This window comes from Sarcophilus harrisii, chromosome 2, assembly GCF_902635505.1.
Source record: "Sarcophilus harrisii chromosome 2, mSarHar1.11, whole genome shotgun sequence".
Lineage (NCBI taxonomy): Eukaryota > Metazoa > Chordata > Mammalia > Dasyuromorphia > Dasyuridae > Sarcophilus > Sarcophilus harrisii.
In genome coordinates, this window is record NC_045427.1 from 519,860,295 (window position 1) to 519,879,581 (window position 19,287).

The 19,287-nt window shown below is 45.2% G+C and overlaps 1 protein-coding gene across 1 annotated transcript in view; it reads left to right on the plus strand.

Moving 5' to 3' along the window:
* Positions 1-314: 314 nt before the first annotated feature.
* MEGF11 (multiple EGF like domains 11) overlaps positions 315-19,287 on the plus strand; it is an 80,899-nt gene continuing 61,926 nt past the window's right edge. Inside the window, exons 1-5 of the mRNA XM_031949347.1 lie at positions 315-613; positions 2,456-2,576; positions 8,283-8,419; positions 10,881-11,093; positions 18,695-18,869. Coding sequence (XP_031805207.1) covers positions 8,409-8,419; positions 10,881-11,093; positions 18,695-18,869 — 399 coding nt within the window. The 5' untranslated portion in view covers positions 315-613; positions 2,456-2,576; positions 8,283-8,408. The remainder of the gene's footprint in view (positions 614-2,455; positions 2,577-8,282; positions 8,420-10,880; positions 11,094-18,694; positions 18,870-19,287) is intronic.

The following is a 19,287-nucleotide window of genomic DNA, read 5'->3' on the forward strand; positions in this document are numbered from 1 at the left end:
TTTGGAATCAGAGATTCCATTCTTTCAGATCCGGGCCCTACTATTACCGAGCGTAAGGCACTTCCCATTTAAGGGAATTGGACTAGATGATGTATAAAGTCTCTTGCAGATCCAAATCTATGACCTCTGCCTCCCTTCTAACTTTAGCCTCATGCCTCAGTGATCCAAGAAATAGGAGGAGACAGAGGGAAGCAGAGAAACATATAGAGAAAGAGAGGCAGGAGACAGAAGGAGATTAAGCCTGAGAGACAAGCAGGGGCAAGACCAAGACTGGGGGAGAGAAACAAAGATGAGAGGAATGAGCCACTATATTCTCCAGACAGGGCCTCGGCAGGGGCCCCCTAACTCTCTGTGTTTCTGTTTCAGGCTGTGACAGTGATCACTGGGGTCCCCACTGCAGCAATCGCTGCCAGTGCCAGAATGGGGCCTTGTGCAATCCCATCACGGGTGCCTGCGTGTGTGCCGACGGCTACCGGGGCTGGCGCTGCGAGGACTTCTGTGAGCCGGGGACCCACGGCAAGGGCTGTCAGCTGCCCTGTCAGTGCCACAACGGGGCCACCTGCGACCCTCGCACCGGAGAGTGCCATTGTGCCCCAGGATACACTGGCGTCTAGTGAGTGCCGGGGCTGGGAGGGAATCACCAAACAGCAAGCTCTCACTAAGCGCCAACTGTGTGCCAAACACTGTGACAGGCCTTGGACACACGAAGGAAAAGGCAAAAACTGGACCCAGGCCCAGGAGTTCCTGGGAGGGCAAGGCCCAACTACAGGCCACAGGGGAAGGTCCTGCAGATTCAGGGATGGCGAAGCTTAGGAAGCAAGACCAAGCCACTGACTTGTTCCGTGCCTTGACATCCTTCCACAGTGGGGTCTGAACAAACGTGGGCAGCAGGGCTGCAGGCGCCTCAGTCCTAGACTATGGTGCCCTTGGTCCTCCTCAGAAAAAAGCTGCTCCCCAGAGAGCTTACATGGTTTTTATGCAAAGTCTGAAAGCACAAGAAACCCTCAGATCTTCCCAGCCTTGGATCCCCTCTCCCTGACACTTCTTATTCAAACCGGGCTGTGGGACAGCCCTCTTTAGAAATGCCCTTTGGGTTGAACATTTGGGTTCTGACCCAATGTTCTAAAGTCACTTTTCATTGGTGATGTCTGCTTCCTCTTGTTCCAGGATTCTGATCGATTTAATTCCATCCAAATCACATTATTAAGTGCCTTCTGTGTACAAGACTTGCTGTGTCCTAGGTGTATAAATACAAAATGAAAAATAACCCCCATCCTTAAGAAGTTTATTATTTGGAGCAGCTAGGTGGCACAGTGGTTAGACCACCAGCCCTGAAGTTATAAATCTGACTCAGTTCTCTCTGTGTTTGAAAAATAAGGCCTTTATCAGGGTTATAAAAATTTCCAGCTTTTTGTTTTCCTTCTAATCTTGGTTGCATTGGTTTTGTTTGTACAAAAACTTTTAAATTTAATGTAATCAAAATTCTTCATTTTGCATTTCATATTATTCTTTATCTCTTGTTTGGTTATAAATTCCTCCCTTCTCCAAATATCTGACAGGTAAACTATCCCTTGCTCTTCTGATTTGCTTGTGGTATCACCCTTTACATCTAAATTGTGAACCTATCTTTATCCTATCTTGGTATAGGATGTGAGATGTTGGTCTGTGCCTAGTTTCTGCCATACCAAATTTCCAACAATTTCTGTTAAATAGTGGGTTCTTATCCCAGAAGGTGAAGAGTCAGACTACATTTAAATCCTATTCTTATAAACACCTCCTCAAAGGCTCAGATGCCAGAGAGACAATGAAACACAGAGGAAAAAACTCTGGAATCTGGTCCAAACTGTCCTAATTTCAGACGTGTCACATTCCTGTCTTTTAAGCAGTCTCTCTTTTTTTTCCTTTTAATCATATTTCCATCTTTGTCATGTTGTGCAAGAAAAATCAGAACCAAAGGGGAAAAGCATGAGAAAGAAGGAAACAAACAAAAAAGTGAAAATATTATGCTTCGATCCACATTCAGTCTCCACAATTGTCTCTCTGAATGTGATTGGCATTTTCCATCTCAAGTCTGTTAAGATGGGAGGTTTCCTGGGCTAGCGTTCTTTTCTTCTGGTTTCCTTTGCCAGTTGTTATTGGTAGTGATCATGTTCTTCCTCAGCCACCCACACTTTGTCTCAGCCCAGATGCTCTCATTTACTCATTGGCAATAGCAGACTCCCCACACTATTCCAGGGATATGGGCTCCCTGCTTTCTTTCCTCCAACTATTTTAATAGACAAGAGGTTATCTTCATTTTATAGAGGAAGTAACTGAAACTGGGAGGATTACCCAAGATGGTACATGGGGCATTGTGCCTCCTCACTCTGCTTCTGCATGTGTCCCATCCCCTGATACTGAGTGCAGGAGTGAGGCTCCTTTTCACCCACAATTAATGAAGCTCTTTTCTTTTTAGCTGTGAGGAGCAGTGCCCACCTGGGAGCCACGGGGCACATTGCGATCTCCGCTGTCCCTGCCAGAATGGGGGTACCTGCCATCACATCACAGGGGAGTGTGCTTGCCCCCCTGGCTGGACAGTAAGTGGGGTCTCATCTCTAGTGGGTCCGGATGAGGGTGAAGGGGACAAAAGGGCAGGGAAACATAGGTTTGGAGAATTTCCTACTCCTTTCTCTCTTCTTATTTATATCACAAAGTCTTTTGAACATTATGTGGGAAGCTAGAGCGGAGGTCCTCTCCCTCTGTGGGACACAATCACTGTGAGTTCTGCATTAAATTTACTATGATGATGAGATCACCATTGAGAAGTGCTAGATAATTGAAATCCCCAATCTCAAAATCTCATTGTTAATACTTTTCAGTTCCCAAAAAATTCTCCTACCTTGCAGAACTTCCTTCAAGTAAATCTCGACCAAAAATCAAATTAAAATATTTATTTGTTACACATGCATGGTATGTTTGCTACATTCCATACCTGTAGTTTATCATTAGTCCCTGATGTTGGGCCCAAACATCCTTTCAGCCTAGAGTTTTCACCTATTCCTCCTGAAACTTTCACTGAGGTTGTTCAGAAGTAGCCTCCAGGAACGACTGACTTCCCTGTCCTCCCCTTCCATTACCCCCGTTTTTTTCCCTTCATCTACCTCCTCAGTACTACCCTTTCCTGGAGAGACTAAATAGTTCCCAGAACATGTTTCCCACCGGGGCCTGAAACCTTCAGGCTGAAAGAAGTGGGTGAGGGGATGGGACTGCAGTTAGCTGAGAAGAAGCAGTATATTTTTGGAGGCTGTGAATACAAAGGGGGCGGTTTGGGGAGGAGGGAGTTGAAGGAGCCCCGTTAATTAAGGAGAAGGCTGGGACTGCAGGTGGAAGGGAGAGTGTTGAGATAACTTCTTGCTCCATGTCCCCCAGCCCGGTCACCTAAGAACCTCAGGGGAAAATCTTGGGACTAAACCATCTTTTTTGCAAGAATTTGGTCCCTAGAGGCCAAGCCAAGTATATTTGAGCCAAGCCAGCAGATGGACAAGCTAAAATGAGATAGAGGAGGGAGGATGAAAGGGTCAGGGACAGAGACAGAGACAGAGGGACACAAGGGCTTTGTGAACAGGGAGTGAGTTTCAGTGCTGCTCTCCAGCATTAATGAAAGCACTGCTGAGTCGTCAGAGGAGGAGAAGAGAGAAAGAGTAAGTCAGAGCATGCAGGAAAGTGTGGGATGGAGAAAGAACAGGCGTGGAGGATAATTTTTCCCCACCCCCTTGACACATCAAAGGATTTATTCCAGGCGATAGAAGCTTGTGTCAATGAGGAATCTTTGAATTTGAGGACTTTATGTTTTTAATTTTATTGTAGACAATTGGATTTCTATTTTTGACACGAGGCATTTTACTTGCAGATTTGTATGAATTATTAATACCCCCACACACAGGCACAAACAGTCACAAAATAATGAATCTAAAGCTAAGAGACGGGGCTTCTCCCAAGAAAAGGGAGATGGTTTGGGAAAGATGGGGAATATCAGAGAAGATCCATTGCTTCCTTCCCTAGCTAAGGTGGTCATGGTCCTGGCCAGAATTTAGAAGAAGAAAGTCCTGATTCTGAGGTTCTCCTTCAAAAGACTGGGAGACTGTGGCCACAAGGGAGCTGGCCTTTTGCTGGGGGCTTCAGGTTGGCTCTTCTCTGCATCCCTAACCCGGCCCTGGATAAACAGTCCAGAGTTCAAGCCCTCTGCTTAGAAAGTGGGCCAACAGGAAAAGTCACTCCTGACCGTGCTCCCAATGGTCTTAGTCTGGTTTCCCTTATCCTAAAAGGTGTCCCTCCAATCCCAGGTAGAGCTCTGGCAAAATCCAGGGGATTTTTTCCTTTATTTGGGGATCTGAGACTTTGTAAGGAAGTTCAAAAGAAAAGGAGAGAGGACAGAGGGGGAAGTGATTTCTTAGCACAGTAATCAGAACCAAAGCCCAAATGAATGGAAGTCCTAGTCACCCAAATCAGACAGTCAGCTCCTGAAGCAGAGCACCCCACCTTCTACCCTTCCCTGTGTACTGAGCCCTAATCTAGGCACTGCAAAGGAATATGAACAGAAAGGAAAGCAGCCCCAGTTTCTGGGGAAACAGCCCAAAGAGATGTACTTATAAAACAACTTACAAACTACCAACTAAATCAAAGTATGCAAGTAGAGAAGAAGACAGACTAGAGAAGCAAAGTGTAAGGGTCAATTAGAGATGGTTTCCTCGAAGGAATGAAGTTTAAGCAGGGTTTTGAAGAGGTAGGAGAAAGATGGAATGCCAAGTTGGGTGACTGCCCTTCTGTGAATGGGTGAATGAATTTTTAAGAAGGCATTTTGCAAAACACTGAAAATACACATGGAAAGGGTGAAACATCCCCTACTCTCAAGGGTAGCCCCATTGGCTTCTCTTTGCCTATTGGATTCTCATAGCCAAGACAACATAATCGGAATAAAGGAGCACTGGGCAGACAGGGGACTGGGCAGTATTTTACCAAAACCATTTTCTTTACATGAAGCTCTCACTGGGCCATTCCCCTGTTCACTAAACTCCAGTGACTCTTCATTTTTTGAAGCCCTTCTTCCCTGGCCCCAAGCTCTCTTTTCAGCCTTCCTGGACATTATGGCCCGATTATGCTTTGGATCTGACCAAACTGGCTTTATCTCTGTTCCTCACACACAATCTTCCATCTCCTGTCTCACACCCTTGTGCTGGTCATCTCTCATGCTTAGAATGCAGTCCTTCCTCACCAGTTTGGGGTGAGCAATTGCACCCCTGCAGCACAAACACACCTTGGGCATCTCTCCCAGCTGTGAGTGCCTTCCCGCCCCACATAACCTTTTACTTACCTTGTATTTATTTTTATAGATTCAGTTTATATTCATACATGTACTATCATCTCCCCCCCTCCCCCCATTAGAATGGAAACTCCTTAAGAGCAGAGCTTGTTTCATTCATTGTGTTGATGTTTTTAGCATTTAGCCCAGTGTCTGGCTGCTTAATAAAGGCAGCTAGGTCCTTTTTCTGGTCCCTGGTCTCCTCATCTGTAAAGTGAGTTTGATGGATTAGATAATATGAAAGGTTTCTTAGGTTGCCCTTAATAGTTTGTTTGAGAGTCCCTTAGTTCTCTGATGCTGGAAGTTTTCAAGGAGGAGCTTGGTGCCAACTTGGGTGGCAGAGTGGAGAGAGGACTCCATCTGTTGTTGGGCAGCCTCAGGCAGGTGCCAGCTGTGTGACCCCGGGTAAGTCCCTTAACCCTGTCTGCCTCAGTGTTTCCAGCTATAAAATGAGCTAGAGAAGGAAATGGCAAACTGCTCTAGCATCTTTGCCAAGAAAACCCCAGATAGGGTCACAAAAAGTCACAAAGCAACTGGAAACAACTAAACAATAAGAAGGTACTTAATAAATGTTTATTGATTGATTTAGGGATGTCGGTGAAAGTGAGAAGAGTCATAGTTGCATTGATTAACACATCCTCTCTAGAAATGGTAATACAGATTTGATTATGGTTCCCAGAGCTGGAGGTGGAAAACTAGGGAGAGAGCAAAAGAGGAGAGAGGCGGTGCTTTTTTTTTCTTTTTTGGAGGCATTTAGAAGTGACCTGCTCAGCTGTCCCAGATGGACTTTGGAGAAGGCAGCTGCCCTTTGCTCTCTCCTGTTATGTCCAGCAGGGCATTTTAGACTGGCAAGAACTGTGTGCAGGCTCTGCTCCCGACACAAGCAGACTCCTTCTTTCCCCTACAGAGGAAGAAAAGTTAGAGGATGAAGGTGGGGTTCTTCTATAGCAGAGGGTATATTGCCTTATCATAAGAGCTTTACAGGTATATAGGGAAAAGCACTGGACTTGAAGTAAAACTCTGGAGTTCAAGTCTTACTTTGCCTTTCTAAGACTCAGTTTCTTCTTCTGTAAAATGGGTCTCCTAGGATGAGGGAGAATTGAATTGGATCTGTGGTGTTATACTCACCTAAAAAAAGATCCCATCTTGGCTGCATATTGATTTAAAAAACCACAAGCTAATATAATAATAATATGATGTATTATATTTTTATTTGTTTTATTAAACATTTTCCTATTTGTCTTTTGGGAGCACTAAGGAAGTTTTATGAGCAGTGAATTTGACACTTCTGAATTGGATGATCACTAAAATCCCTTCCAGATCTTAATCTAGTATCTCTAGACCTCATTTCATGATGTGTAAAATTGGAGAAAATAATCTCTAACCTTGTTTTCACAGAGAATAAAATAAACATATCCTATTAAGTTCCACATGTACTGACATAAGTTTAAAAAAATCAACTATAATTACAAGAGTGGAGAAAGTGTGTCAGGACAAAATTTCATAACAATCACTGACTTTTATAGAATGCTTTAAGGTTTGTGAAACATTTTGCCTACATTATTTCATTTGATCCTCACAACCACTATGGGAGGTCAACATTATCATAATTCCCATTTTACTGTTGAGGAAACTGAGGCGGGAGAAGCTGAGTGACTTTCCCCTGATCACACAGCTGGTAAAATGCCTAAGCCTGGAACAGGAAGGTGGCGAGCTTCCTTTCTCTGATCAGATCACAGACAGAATATTAGGTTCAGACCCAAGCCACGCTTCTGGAGGACGCTGATCAGTCGGACAGTGACCAAGGGAACCGGAGGCCGCATCCTGTGCGATTCCTCAAAGGAACTGGGGCTGTTGAGCCGAGATGAGCAGGTGTAGGGGCAGCTTCCAGGATTCCAAGGGCCATCAGGATGCAGAGACATGGCCCTTTCCAGTTGCCGGAGCCTGTGATTCTGGGCCCATTAGGTGGCTCTCCTCACCACTCTGGGCTCCCCACCTTTCTTTCCCCTCGCCCCTCTTGCTGTCTTCCCTTCTCTGACTACTCAAGCTCACGGTGATGGATCCCATCTTCAGAGCGCGCCTCCTAAAGCACTAACTGCATGGACCACAAAGTTTGCAATGTGATCATGTACCATTTGCCTCATTCTCTAGTGACTAAATGTTCTGTCTCCTCCTGCTCAGAGGGCCTTGAAGACAAGATCCACATCTTTATCTTCCCTTATCTGTCTCTCTCACAGCACCGAGCACAGGGCCAAGCACATAAAAGACATTTTATAATGATTCAGTAAAAACCAAGGCTGATGGTCCCATGTGCCACAGCCAAGGGTTATTCAGTCCTTGAGTGGGATCCTGGAGTTGACTGGCTGAGCAGCAATCTAAGTGAGATTTGTATGGGAGGTTCGATTTGCATGAGGGATAGGTTTAATAATTCGTACAAATCTATACTAAAATCAATCCTCAAAGGAAAGAAAATTCATACAACAGAGTATCACAAAGTAAACAAGACACACTAGATATACTAGCTGGTGACCAATTAAAAGCTATTATGCTAGGTCCTTCCAGCGTTAGTTAGCCCTTCTCATTTGTTAATTTAAGAGTAGGTATAATACAAACTTTAATAGTCATCTGTAGTTTGAATCCTTAATCTGAGATCTGTAATTAAAAAAAATATATATATATACGCAAATATAATTCAATGTAATTAATTTCCTTTATAACCCTACATATTTTATTTTATGCATTTAAAAACAAAGGGCCTCCAGTGTCACCAGATTGTCAGAGGAGTCCGTGGGAAAGGGTTAATGCCCCTCATCCACCTGTAGCCTCAGGGTCCATCTGCACCATGTATGCATATAGCCATAGCTCTGCATCCAAGGAACTGTTTGTTTTTGACATAGTGGCTTCTTTGGCAGCCCAGGTCCAACCTCGGTCTCCTCTGTTTCAGGGAGTGGTGTGTGCCCAGCCCTGCCCACCAGGGACATTTGGCATCAACTGCAGCCAGAGCTGTCCATGCCATCATGGAGGGCAGTGTGACCATGTGACTGGGCGGTGCCAGTGTGCAGCTGGCTACATGGGGGACAGGTAAGGAGTCACCTGCATGCCCAGGGGACACTGTGGTCCTCCTTGTTGATAATTCCATCACTCATAATGGCTCTGAAATAAGGGTCATGATTTTTATCAGCCAAGCCCTGTAAGTCTGCCTCCCAAACGGGTTACCCTTTGGCCTGCAGAGGGTCCCCCAGGCTAAATAATAATTATTATTATATTATTATGTGATAATTATAGAATTCTAAGATTTATCGTGATTCTCCAGAGGAAGGAGAGCAACTATCCAATCTAGTTATGTGAGTTAATGGAGACGAGCTCCCCAAGCTGGTAATCCAGAAGTCCTATCTAGTGAGCTTTAGAAATCACTTTGTTCACGTAGCTTTAACACATCAGAGAGGCAGGGAAGCATGGTGGATAGTGCTGACCTTAGAGTCAGGAAAACCTGCATCCAAGTAAGGCTGAGGCATTCTAGCTAAATGTTTCCTATTATTTATCTTGCCTTTCCCTGAAACCTGAAGGTCATTTGGGAACAACGGAGTTGCTTTCAGAGTCCGTGCTCATGTGCATGACATTTCCTTGCATCCGGCCTGCAGAAAAGCCCTCACCACGTGTGTACCTGCATCGATGCTTGATAAGCAATCTGAGGGCCCGCATTCAAATCCTAGCTCTGTTATTTCCTTACCTGGGTGCTCCAGACAAATCACGGAACTACTGTGAATGAGGTGTTTGATCCAGGTGGGCCCTCATGTATTCCAGCTCTGGGTCCTAGGAGCTGAGACACCCCCCACGGGGCATGAGCCAGAGCAGCACAGGAAATAAAGGGAGCAGGGACTATGAGAGAGGGAGTCTGTCCTGGTCCGGAGCATTGATGGGGTAACTACCTCCTCCTCGCTCAAAGAAAAAGGCAGCCCCGCTTTCCCAGCAGCCTAGCATGTTTCCTAACCCCAAAGAGTGTTGGCTCTTGTGTCGTTTCCAAATCCGCCGACCAAGGGCCAGAGCATCCAGTGCAGATGTAGATACAGAGGGAGAGGGCGAAAGTCAGCCTGACTTTCAGAAGCCGGACAGCTCCCACCTCCATGCTCCAGTGACGAATTCCGGGGGAAGGGCCTGCAGCAAACCAGAGCGCCCTTTGGAAAGCCCCATGCATTGATCTGCTCAAGCAGAAAATGGGAAGGCCTGGTGATATTTGGCTTGTGCATCTACACGGGCCACCTCGTGTTTAATATTTTGTGAAATTGCCTCCATCCATTTTGCCAGTGACAGCCACATTAACCCAACCCAAATCATCGCCGAGCATATTAAAGTTCAGCGGGTGTAATAATGCGGCCTCCCCAGATAGGCAGGAACAAATGTAAATTAAACAAGAAACATAACTAGGGCTTTGCAGCTCATTTTGTGATTTAATTGAGCAATGTATCTGGTTGTTAATGGCATTATTGGACACATTAGATTGATATGTTGCAAAGGAAGGATGTTTAAGTAGAGAACTAATTCCTGCTGTGATTATCCTTATGTTCCAGGGGCCCCATTATTAGCATGCTTTGTGTAAAATTCATTAGCAGGAGCTGCTTGATCTCTAAATAAATAAGTTGTTTAAATTGTTAGCAGGAAAAAGGCTAATTATGCAAATGGATTAGGTCGTCAATATTTCATTTCCAGATGCTTTTCTTCATGCTATACGATGCTTCATCATCCCTATAAATATAGCAAGAGGTAAAGTGTCTTATTGAGGAGGCAAGAGTCTGAGATCACTGGCCTCTCCTGCTGGTGAGGAAGGGGCACAGCAACAGGGCGGTGTGAGAGGGATTGGAAGCCGGGGTGCAGATTCTACCTTTATAGCTGTGTGACCACGGGCAAAGTGACCAAACTCTCTGAGTCTCTCCTCTGTAAAAGGGGGATAACGGTGCCTGCCCCATAGGTCACTCAAATTCCCATTTGCCAAGTGTCTTCTTGCAAGTTGTAGCCTCCCCGTAGACATTAGCTGCCATTGCTGTTCTGAGTGGAGGAAATCGAGGCAGTAGAAGTGGGTCTTCCTCTGGTGCATGATCCCCAGGTCTTGCAAACAAGCGCTCCCTTGGGAGAGTCCTCCTGGGGGTGATGACTCTCTGGGCCATTTGAATTTAATTTTGGAATTGGCTGGAGGGGCTGAAATACGGCCTGGCCCATAGAAACGGGGGCTGAGGGGATTCCCCTTGGTGTAGCCACGGGCCCCATGGTGATCCCCCTTGTCTGTAGGGAGACCACAGTTTGTGCAACCTTGGATAATCAAGGCTCCATCCTTGGAGTCTGGGTTTCAGTGCAGCCTCAGGCGCCAGCTGTCTTGCCCTCGGACAAGGTTTTAATCTAATTTTAGTTTCTTTAGGGCTCAGTTTCCTCATCTGTAAAATGAGTGGGTTGGACTTGGTGTCTGAGGTCCCTTCCGGGCCTAAATGTGCGCTCCCCAGTGGTCGCACTCAGTGAGTGGGGACTCAGCCGCTCTGTGGGTTCCCTGCAGGTGCCAGGAGGAGTGCCCCATCGGGACCTTTGGATTCCAGTGCTCCCAGCGCTGTGACTGCCACAACGGGGCCCAGTGCTCGCCGGCCTCCGGGGCCTGTGTGTGCGAGCCGGGCTACAAGGGGCCTCGCTGCCAGGAGCGGCTGTGTCCCGAGGGGCTGCACGGCCCGCAGTGCGCCAAGCCTTGTCCCTGCAACGTCACCAACACGCTCAGGTAGGTGGTCCCAAGGGCAGGGAGGGAGGCCTGAGTGCTGCCCTGAGGAAGGGGCAGAGACCCCCCCAAGGAACCAGGCCCTAGGGCTGCCTCCAGGCAGAAGGTGGCAGAAATCTGGCTCCAGTAAATGACAGGGGTGAGCAAAAGAGATCATGGAAAAAACCCCGGGCAGTTCTGAGCCCCAGGTCTGAGGCTTCTTAATATCAAGACCTTCTTGGGCAATGGATTTTCCTCTCTGGGCCTCCATTTTCTCATCTAAGTAATGGAAAAGGTGGAAGAGATTCTAGTAAAACTTTCTTCCTCCTCAGGAGAGCACTGAGAACTCCTCCCCATCCTACCCAAGGCAGAATGGTAATGAAAGTCAGGGGATTTATTTTTGCCATTAAAAGTGGGAATGGTACCCTGGGCTCTCTCCCACCTCCAGCCAGCTGGCCTAGACACAATAGAAGGCAGTGTGAGCCCAATCACTGACTCCGAAGTCGGAGCACCCGAGTTCTCATTCTGCCTCACGCAAGATGAAGAGCTTGGACTAGGCAGCCCCTGACAGCCCTTCCAATGTGACCACAGGCAGGGTGACAGGAACAGGAGAAGGCCATCAGATCAATCCGTAGCCCATAAAACAGGGTAGCTGGGGGAGGGTTTGCAGAATTTGAATGATCCTTTAAATGATCCTGTAAGGTGTGAGTACAGTGGAGAGACAGCCAGCCCTGGAGTCAGGAGGAGGCAAGTACAAATCCGGCCTCAGACACCTACTAGCTGAGTGACTCTGTCACCTGGTGTGCCTCAGCTTCCTTATCTGTAAAATGATCTGGAGAAAGAAATTACAAACCCCCTTCCCTTTCTTTGCCAAGAAAACCCCAGCTGGGTTGGACTGACTAATGGACTAAAGAACAACAATAATAATCTCTTACTCCCATTGCCCTGCCTTCGTTTGCTTTGGAATCTGAGGTCTGATGGCTGATCTGCCCCTACAGGTCCTGGATATAAAGATCCTTCATCTTTAATTGTTATAAAATCAAAGAATTTTGCTGGTTATCCGATTATCTCATCTCTGCTTAAATACGTCCTGTGATGGAGGGCTCCTTATCTCACAGCATAGTCTATTAACTCCATTGCTGGTCATGTTTGAGTGTTAAAGTGGTCTTCTTTGTACTAATAAGATGCTTTGTATTAATTGTATTAAGATCCATTAATCGAAGTTTTCCCTCCTGGCAAGGACTGTGTTTTAATAACTGTAATATCATTCCATGTGGCTGGCACAATGCATTATGTATAACAGGCATTCAATAAATACAATCAAATAAATGAATGCATGAACGAATTCTAAGAATTCTATATGACAACCCTTCTTTTATGAAGGGAAATTCCTCATATCTCTTCTAAGCCTGTTCCTTTTTAAGGCTTAAATGATCCTATTTTCTTCAGCTGTTCCTCAAAATTGCCTCTCAGTTCCTTCACTCATCTCTACACACTTCAGTCCGTCAGTTTTTCTCTTAAAATGTGCTCATCATGGATGCGGTGGTCCAGAACTGGTCTGCTCAGGGGACTCTGGCCATCCCCACTCAGGGCCTCAGTCAGAGTAGAAGCCATTCAGGGCAGCCGCGTCAAGCTTCGGCTCTTAACGAGTTCAGACTGTCTTGCTGTCTTAAAATACTCCCTTTTTGAGACTTTCCCTTGTAACCAGGGTCTGAGCCTAGAAGATGGGTCAGAGGGTATTCCCACAGACAGACACCCCCCTCGCACCTGAGCAGAGCCTGGTCTCCAGCCCTGAGTAGCCCAGAGCTCATGCAAATAGGAAGTTGGAGGGGGCAGGAAAGAAAGATGAGGTACAGATGAGGATCATCCAGAAGACAGGGACAGGGATTACTCGCTATAATCAACCAATCAGTAAGCATAAGAAGGGGGCTCAGTGGATAGAGGGTTGGGCCTGGAAGCAGGAAGGCCTGAGTTCAAGCTGTGCAAGGCCCTTTGTATTGTCTGTCCCGATGTCCCCCTCTGTAAAATGAGCTGGAGAAGGAGATGGGAAACCCTGCAGAATCTTTGCCAAGAAAGCCCCAAATGGGTCAGGAAGAGTCAGACACATGTGAAATTACTGAACAAGCATTAAAGAGCTGCATTTTATAAGGGGATTTAACATACATATATATGGAAAAATAGAAAAAATTAAATAGAAGCTAATGGAGAAGGCACCAGGATCTCGAGAGATCAGAAGAGTTTTCATGTAATAGGGGATCATATGGAATCCACTCTCCAATGTCCATGATATCCTGTCTAGCCCTCTTAGATGGGTTTTCTACAGGGAGGATGAGTAGGAGACAAGAAGCCACAGGGTGTTTCCTCCTTCCCTCAGACTCAGCTCTCTCTCTGTCTCTCTCTCTCTCTCTCTGTCTCTTCTCTCCTCTCTCTCTCTCTTCCCCTTTCTTTCTCTGTCTCCCCTCTCTCCATCTCCTTTCTCTCTGTTTCTATCTCTGTCTGCTCTTTGTCTCCCCTCTCTCCATCTCCTTTCTCTCTATCTTCTCTATCTCTGTTTCTATCTCTCTCTCCCCTTTCTCCATCTCCTTTTTCTCTCTGTCTCTGTCTCTTTTCTATTCATTGACAAACATATTTCTTAATGTCTTCTCAAGGCTGTGGAAGAAAGAAGTGAGAGGAGCAGAGATAAGAATGACTGTGGACCCATTTCTTTTCTTCCTTATCCCTATATCTCACCCCCATTACCTTCCTACCTTCCTCTCTCCCCAACCTCCCAGCCTTCATTCAGTACTTTTAGCTCCTGTCAGGCCTGACAGGTGGAAGAGGAATGACAGGCAATAACAAACTCCAAAGCTGTCCACACTCCAGGGGTTTTGTCTTTGCTGATGATTTGTGAAGATGGCGGAAATGCTGGATGCCTTTCTTGGACCCCCAAGCAGCTCTCCCCTCCCTTCCCTAGCTCACATTGGCTCCCTTTGATTTTTATTACTTGATTACCCTCAAATCAGCATAAAGCCATTGGTGACCTTCCAAGGGCTTTGCAAGTAATGGCTACTCAGTCAATATTTGTCGATTTGATTTGATTTGATTTTTACAAAGGCTCCTCCCAAGTCTTCTAAGAGGCCAAGAAATCTCTGATTGCAGGAAATGAGTAGGATTGGGGAAAATTGAAGCAAAGGCTACAGAGGGACCATAAACCTCAGTCTGATGAACTGCAGTATGGCTGACCTCCAGGGCCTCTGCTGAGTCAGCCCTAGTCTCCCTTCAGTCATTCAGCAAATGCTTACAAAGCTCTTATTCCATGCAAAAGCCCCATGCAAAAGTTCAGTGGGGATATGGAAATGACCAGGAAGACAGGGTCCTTGCTCTCCAAGACCTTAGATTCTATAAGTAGCACCAAGATATATGTACAAATCGTCTGTTCAGTGCAAAACAGCATATGCTAAATGACTAGTTCAGGAAGTCCCCAGATCCAGATCCTGGATTTCAGGATGTTCATGAACTTAGATGTAAAAATATTTACATCTTTAGTTCAATGTAATTGGTTTTGTTGGTCATCCTATTTTTTTTTTTATTTTATGCATTTAAAACATTATACTGAATTGTCTAATTAAAGGCTTTACTTCTCTTCTTTGTTATCATTACTTTTTCCATGGAAAGGAAGACTCCCTACATATCCCTAAAATTTTTGTGCATTCTTTTAAAATAATTTTTATAATTAACATAAAACAATCTCAACTAATTTTAACCAAGTAACTAAACAATATGAAGAATAAAATTTCAAATAAAACTTTAAATTCCAAATTAAAAAAAAATACAAACATTATTCTGAGAAAGGATTCATAGGTTTCTCCAGATTGACAGAATGATCCATGATACCTACAAAAACTTTAAGAAATGCTTTCTAATGAGTAGTCCAAGCAATAAGTACTACAGGTCAAAGGAAGAAGTGTGGACTGGAATGACTGAGGAAGACTTCATGGAGGAGAAAGCTTTGGATCTAGACTTTGAAAGGGAGGGATAGGATTCCAGTAAGCAGAGAGAACAGGGGAATATTATTCCAGGCTCTATGCTTTCCAGTGTGGTTGGTTGGGTATTTGAAGGGTGATTGGGTATCTTTTTGGAGAAAGGGAGGCCATTAACATCCCACTATCACCATCCCTAAAGAGCATATTGGGGGCAGAGTTGTGACTCAGGGATAAAAAGAAAAATTACTCCTGTTGATATAGAACATGCTCTTTCTACTATAAATATCTCAACCAGGCCCCCAAATTAAATAGCTATTGTTATCCTGTTGATTCTTGCACAACCTTACCCTGCATAATTTATCATTTCTGTAAAGGATTCCTCCATGCATTATTTAGCTGGAAGGACTCCTTCCTCCCTCACACACCACACCCCTCACTAATCGCAGCTCATCTAATATTGATGATTATTTATTTGGCTCTATCTCTGTAACAAACACTGAGTTTCAGGACCAGGTAGTGTTTTAGCAACTTTTCTTCAAGGGAGGAAGCCCCTGGAGAATCTGAAGGACCACCCAGCCTGGGTCTCTGCCAATGTCTACCTTAACAACTCCTCCAAACCGGCACCTCACAAGAGACCCTGCCCTGTTCTCACAGTTTATCCTGCCCACTTTCTGCCTCCTGGCAGGTGTACCACCTAACAGAACACTGACTTTCCTATTTTCAAAGATTTTTCTTCCTCCCTTGGGGGTTCATTTCCAAGTTTTAGTCTCCCCCAACAGTCAGAAAGGTCCCTTTCTTCAGAGCCTTCTCATTTAATTCCAGAGTAGGCAAAGGAAAGAGATGTCAAAGCTGTTAATCTGAACATTAAGTGCTTCTGAAGGTTCTCATCAACCTAGGGATTGCTCCTTCTAAATGACATCTTTTTCCTATACTTAAAAAAAAAAAAACCACCCTCTACGAGTATTTCTCTTTACTGTGATTCATTGTTTCTACCTTTGCAATCAGTTAGTCACGTCAATCCTAGGCACGAAGCACTACTGTGTGCTTGAGAAATTGGAGGGGATGGGAATTGCTGCTTAACTGGAGATGAAGGCGGCTTTGAAGATGCAGAGAACCTGAGTCTCCCTTCTGTTCCACTGTGGACCTTGGCTCCCTAGAGGAAAATTCATTATGTTCTGGGAGAGACTGAGTGGTTTGTCATTCAAGAATCAGCTGAAGAACAGGATGTTTATTGGGGTTCTAATGTAGAAGAGAGATTTGACTCTTGCTCCTTCACTTCAGAGGGCGTATAAAGAGACAGATTGGGCTTAATACAAGGAAAAATTTCCAAATAATCAGAAGTATCCAAAACAGCAATGGAGTGTCTCTAGAGATGGTGAATCCCTCCCCCCCCCTTTTTTTTTGGAAAGCTTCAAATGGAGATTGTTTGGTCACTTCTCAGACAGTGTGGAAAGTGTTTTCAATTCTGATGGATTGGGGATTGAACAGTCACTGAGACTTCTTCCAAGTCTGAAATTCTGTTATTGCCTAGGAAGGGGACAGAAATAGACCAAAACCGAGAGCTCTGACCTCCCCCCCACAGAATTCTGGCACCATTCAGCTCTCCCCCAGTTCCATCTCAGAGAGAGAGAGAGAAATCACCAATAAAAATTTGAGTTATTTCCTGCACTTTGCAAAGGAATCATTTCCTTAATAATAGAAACAAATGAGAGAGAGAGAGACAGAGACAGGGACAAAGACACAGAGATACACACACACACACACACACACACACACACACAGAGGGAGGGAGAGAGGGGGAGAGACAGAGACAGAGAGACAGACCTGGCTTCTGAATGTGCCCCCTGCAATTGAATTGTCATGGAAGGATTCCAGCAGCCCAGATCATATATTTCCTTTGAAAGATTGGATTAAGCCAACAGATGCAGCATTGATAAAAATCTCATAGTATGTGCAATCGAGGAGAGACTGCACAAAACTCTACCCTTAAAATATTCTTGTAATGTTTAGCTTTCAGTTCCTATTAATCTGTGATTAATCGGTATCTGGGAGAAATGGAAAAACAGTAGGCAAAAAAAAAAAAAAAAGAAAGAAATCCAACTAAACATCAATAATTGCAAGCCTTGTCTGAGATTACCAGAAAGAGCTAGGTTCTCAGACATAGTCTGAGCTCTCCCCATCATCCTGTTCTTCCCTCCTAGACACACATACTCATTCACTCCATTCCAAAGTAGGAACAGACATAACCAGCTTCACACTGATACAAATCTCTCCAATTCTTCTCAAGAGCCCTACCATCCCTTCCATTGTTAGCAAGTTCTACTACTTTACTTATTATCTAGATCCTTTGTGATCCCCTATAAGCTCATTTCTTCTTTCTTATGGAGAACAGTCAGACCAATGGTGTCAGACTCAGCTAGAAACCAGGATCCCTGTAGGCCCCATTACTGATTTAGAAAACCTCAAACTAATACCATCTATGTGGCATTGTATTTTTATTTATTTTGTTAAATATTTTCCAGTGGTATTTTAATCTGTTCCAGGGCATCCATGACCGCTGTCATGCTCCCGACCCCTCTGCAGTAGATCAGAATAGACTAACCCTCATTTTTCCCACCAATGGATATCTCTTGGTTCACAATTCTATTTTTGAGGGCCATCCAGGGGAACAAAGACCCTGTCTAACCCCTTAAAATCAATTTCCTCTCCCAATACTCTTTCCCACCCATTGTAAGTCAAGACATATCCCTGGGAAGTGGGTAGCTCTATAGCCCCCACATCTTGAAGAGAAGGAACTGAAGCTCCAAGCCTCGTTTTTAGTTTTCCTGATCAGTTGGAGACACTGTGGTATAGTGGAAGGAACACTGAAAGCCAGAAACCAGAACCAGGTATAAGTTTTGGCTCTAGGAGACCTTAGGCCTTCAGGAGACACGACTGAGCCCCTCTGCAGCAAACACTGTGCTAGGTATTGGGGAAATAGTCCCTCTGTCTTAACTATAACACTATATATATACTATAGGCTGTAAGACACACACACACACACACACACACACACACACACACACACACACACACACAAAACCTAAGTGCCATAGGAGTAATATAAAAGGTTATGGTATTTGTTTTGTTTGACTGTTGTTTATATATAGAAGAATTCTTTTTCTTTTTCACAGTAGATGGAGGAGGTGGGAGGTTGAAAAAATAAATATGTAATAATTGAAAAGAAAATTTTTAAAGGTTATGGTAGTCCTGAGGAGGGTGAAATAAATTCCGCTTGGAATGGGGAAGGGTAAGGAGGGATCAAGGAAAGCTCAGTACAGGAAGTGAAGAAGATCCAAGAAGAGGCTATTTAAGACAGAGGGAAAGGCAGAGCAAAGGCCTGGAGGTAGAAAAGGCTGAGAGTTATTCAAGAAATGGCAAATAGTACTGCAAAACTGGGGGGGGGGAGGGGGAGGGGACTGTGTATCAAGGTGCTGGTTGTAGCTAAGACTGAAATGGTACATTCTGCCTGGCTCTGGGTAAAATCCAGCAATCGGTGGGAATTTGCCATCAGATAACTAGCCATCCGATGAGGGGCCTTCTCCTTCCTGCCCTGTGAGAGGACCTGGTACTGTCTGTCCTTCCTTTATCCGTGACCAGCATCTCTCTCTCTCTCCTTCCCAGCTGCCATCCTGTGTCGGGAGCGTGCACGTGCCACGCAGGCTGGGCCAGCCCTCACTGTAACGAATCCTGTCCTGCTGGCTCCTATGGAGAGGGCTGTCGGCTGCTATGTGCCTGTCAGAATGGGGCAGACTGTCACAGCATCACAGGGAGCTGCACTTGTGCCCCAGGCTTCATGGTAAGGGGACACCAGGGGGAGAACTGGACCTCTGAGCACCAGAATCTGGGGAAGAGGGAGAGAGACCCCCAATTCTCTGCTCCTGGACACTCAATAAGTATAGAATTAAGTGATTCACAACCGTGGGGCTCAGGCAGACTGGTTGTAAAGAAGGCAAGTATTTGGAACAGAGGGGACATCCAAGAGGTCAGCCATGGCCTTGGATCCCTTAGCAGAGACAATATTTCTGCCAGGGGAGAACACAGAGGTGACCAAGGCATCTTGTTGTGATGTTTTATGTAAGCACTAACTCTTGGGTTATCACATTTGGGAATCAAGGGGCTTGAAGTGGGTGGGAGAGCTAGAAGGCCCACGTCTCATCCTGCCTTCTTTGCCAGTAAATGGCATGATTTTGCCACCTCAGTGTCACTTAAGAGAA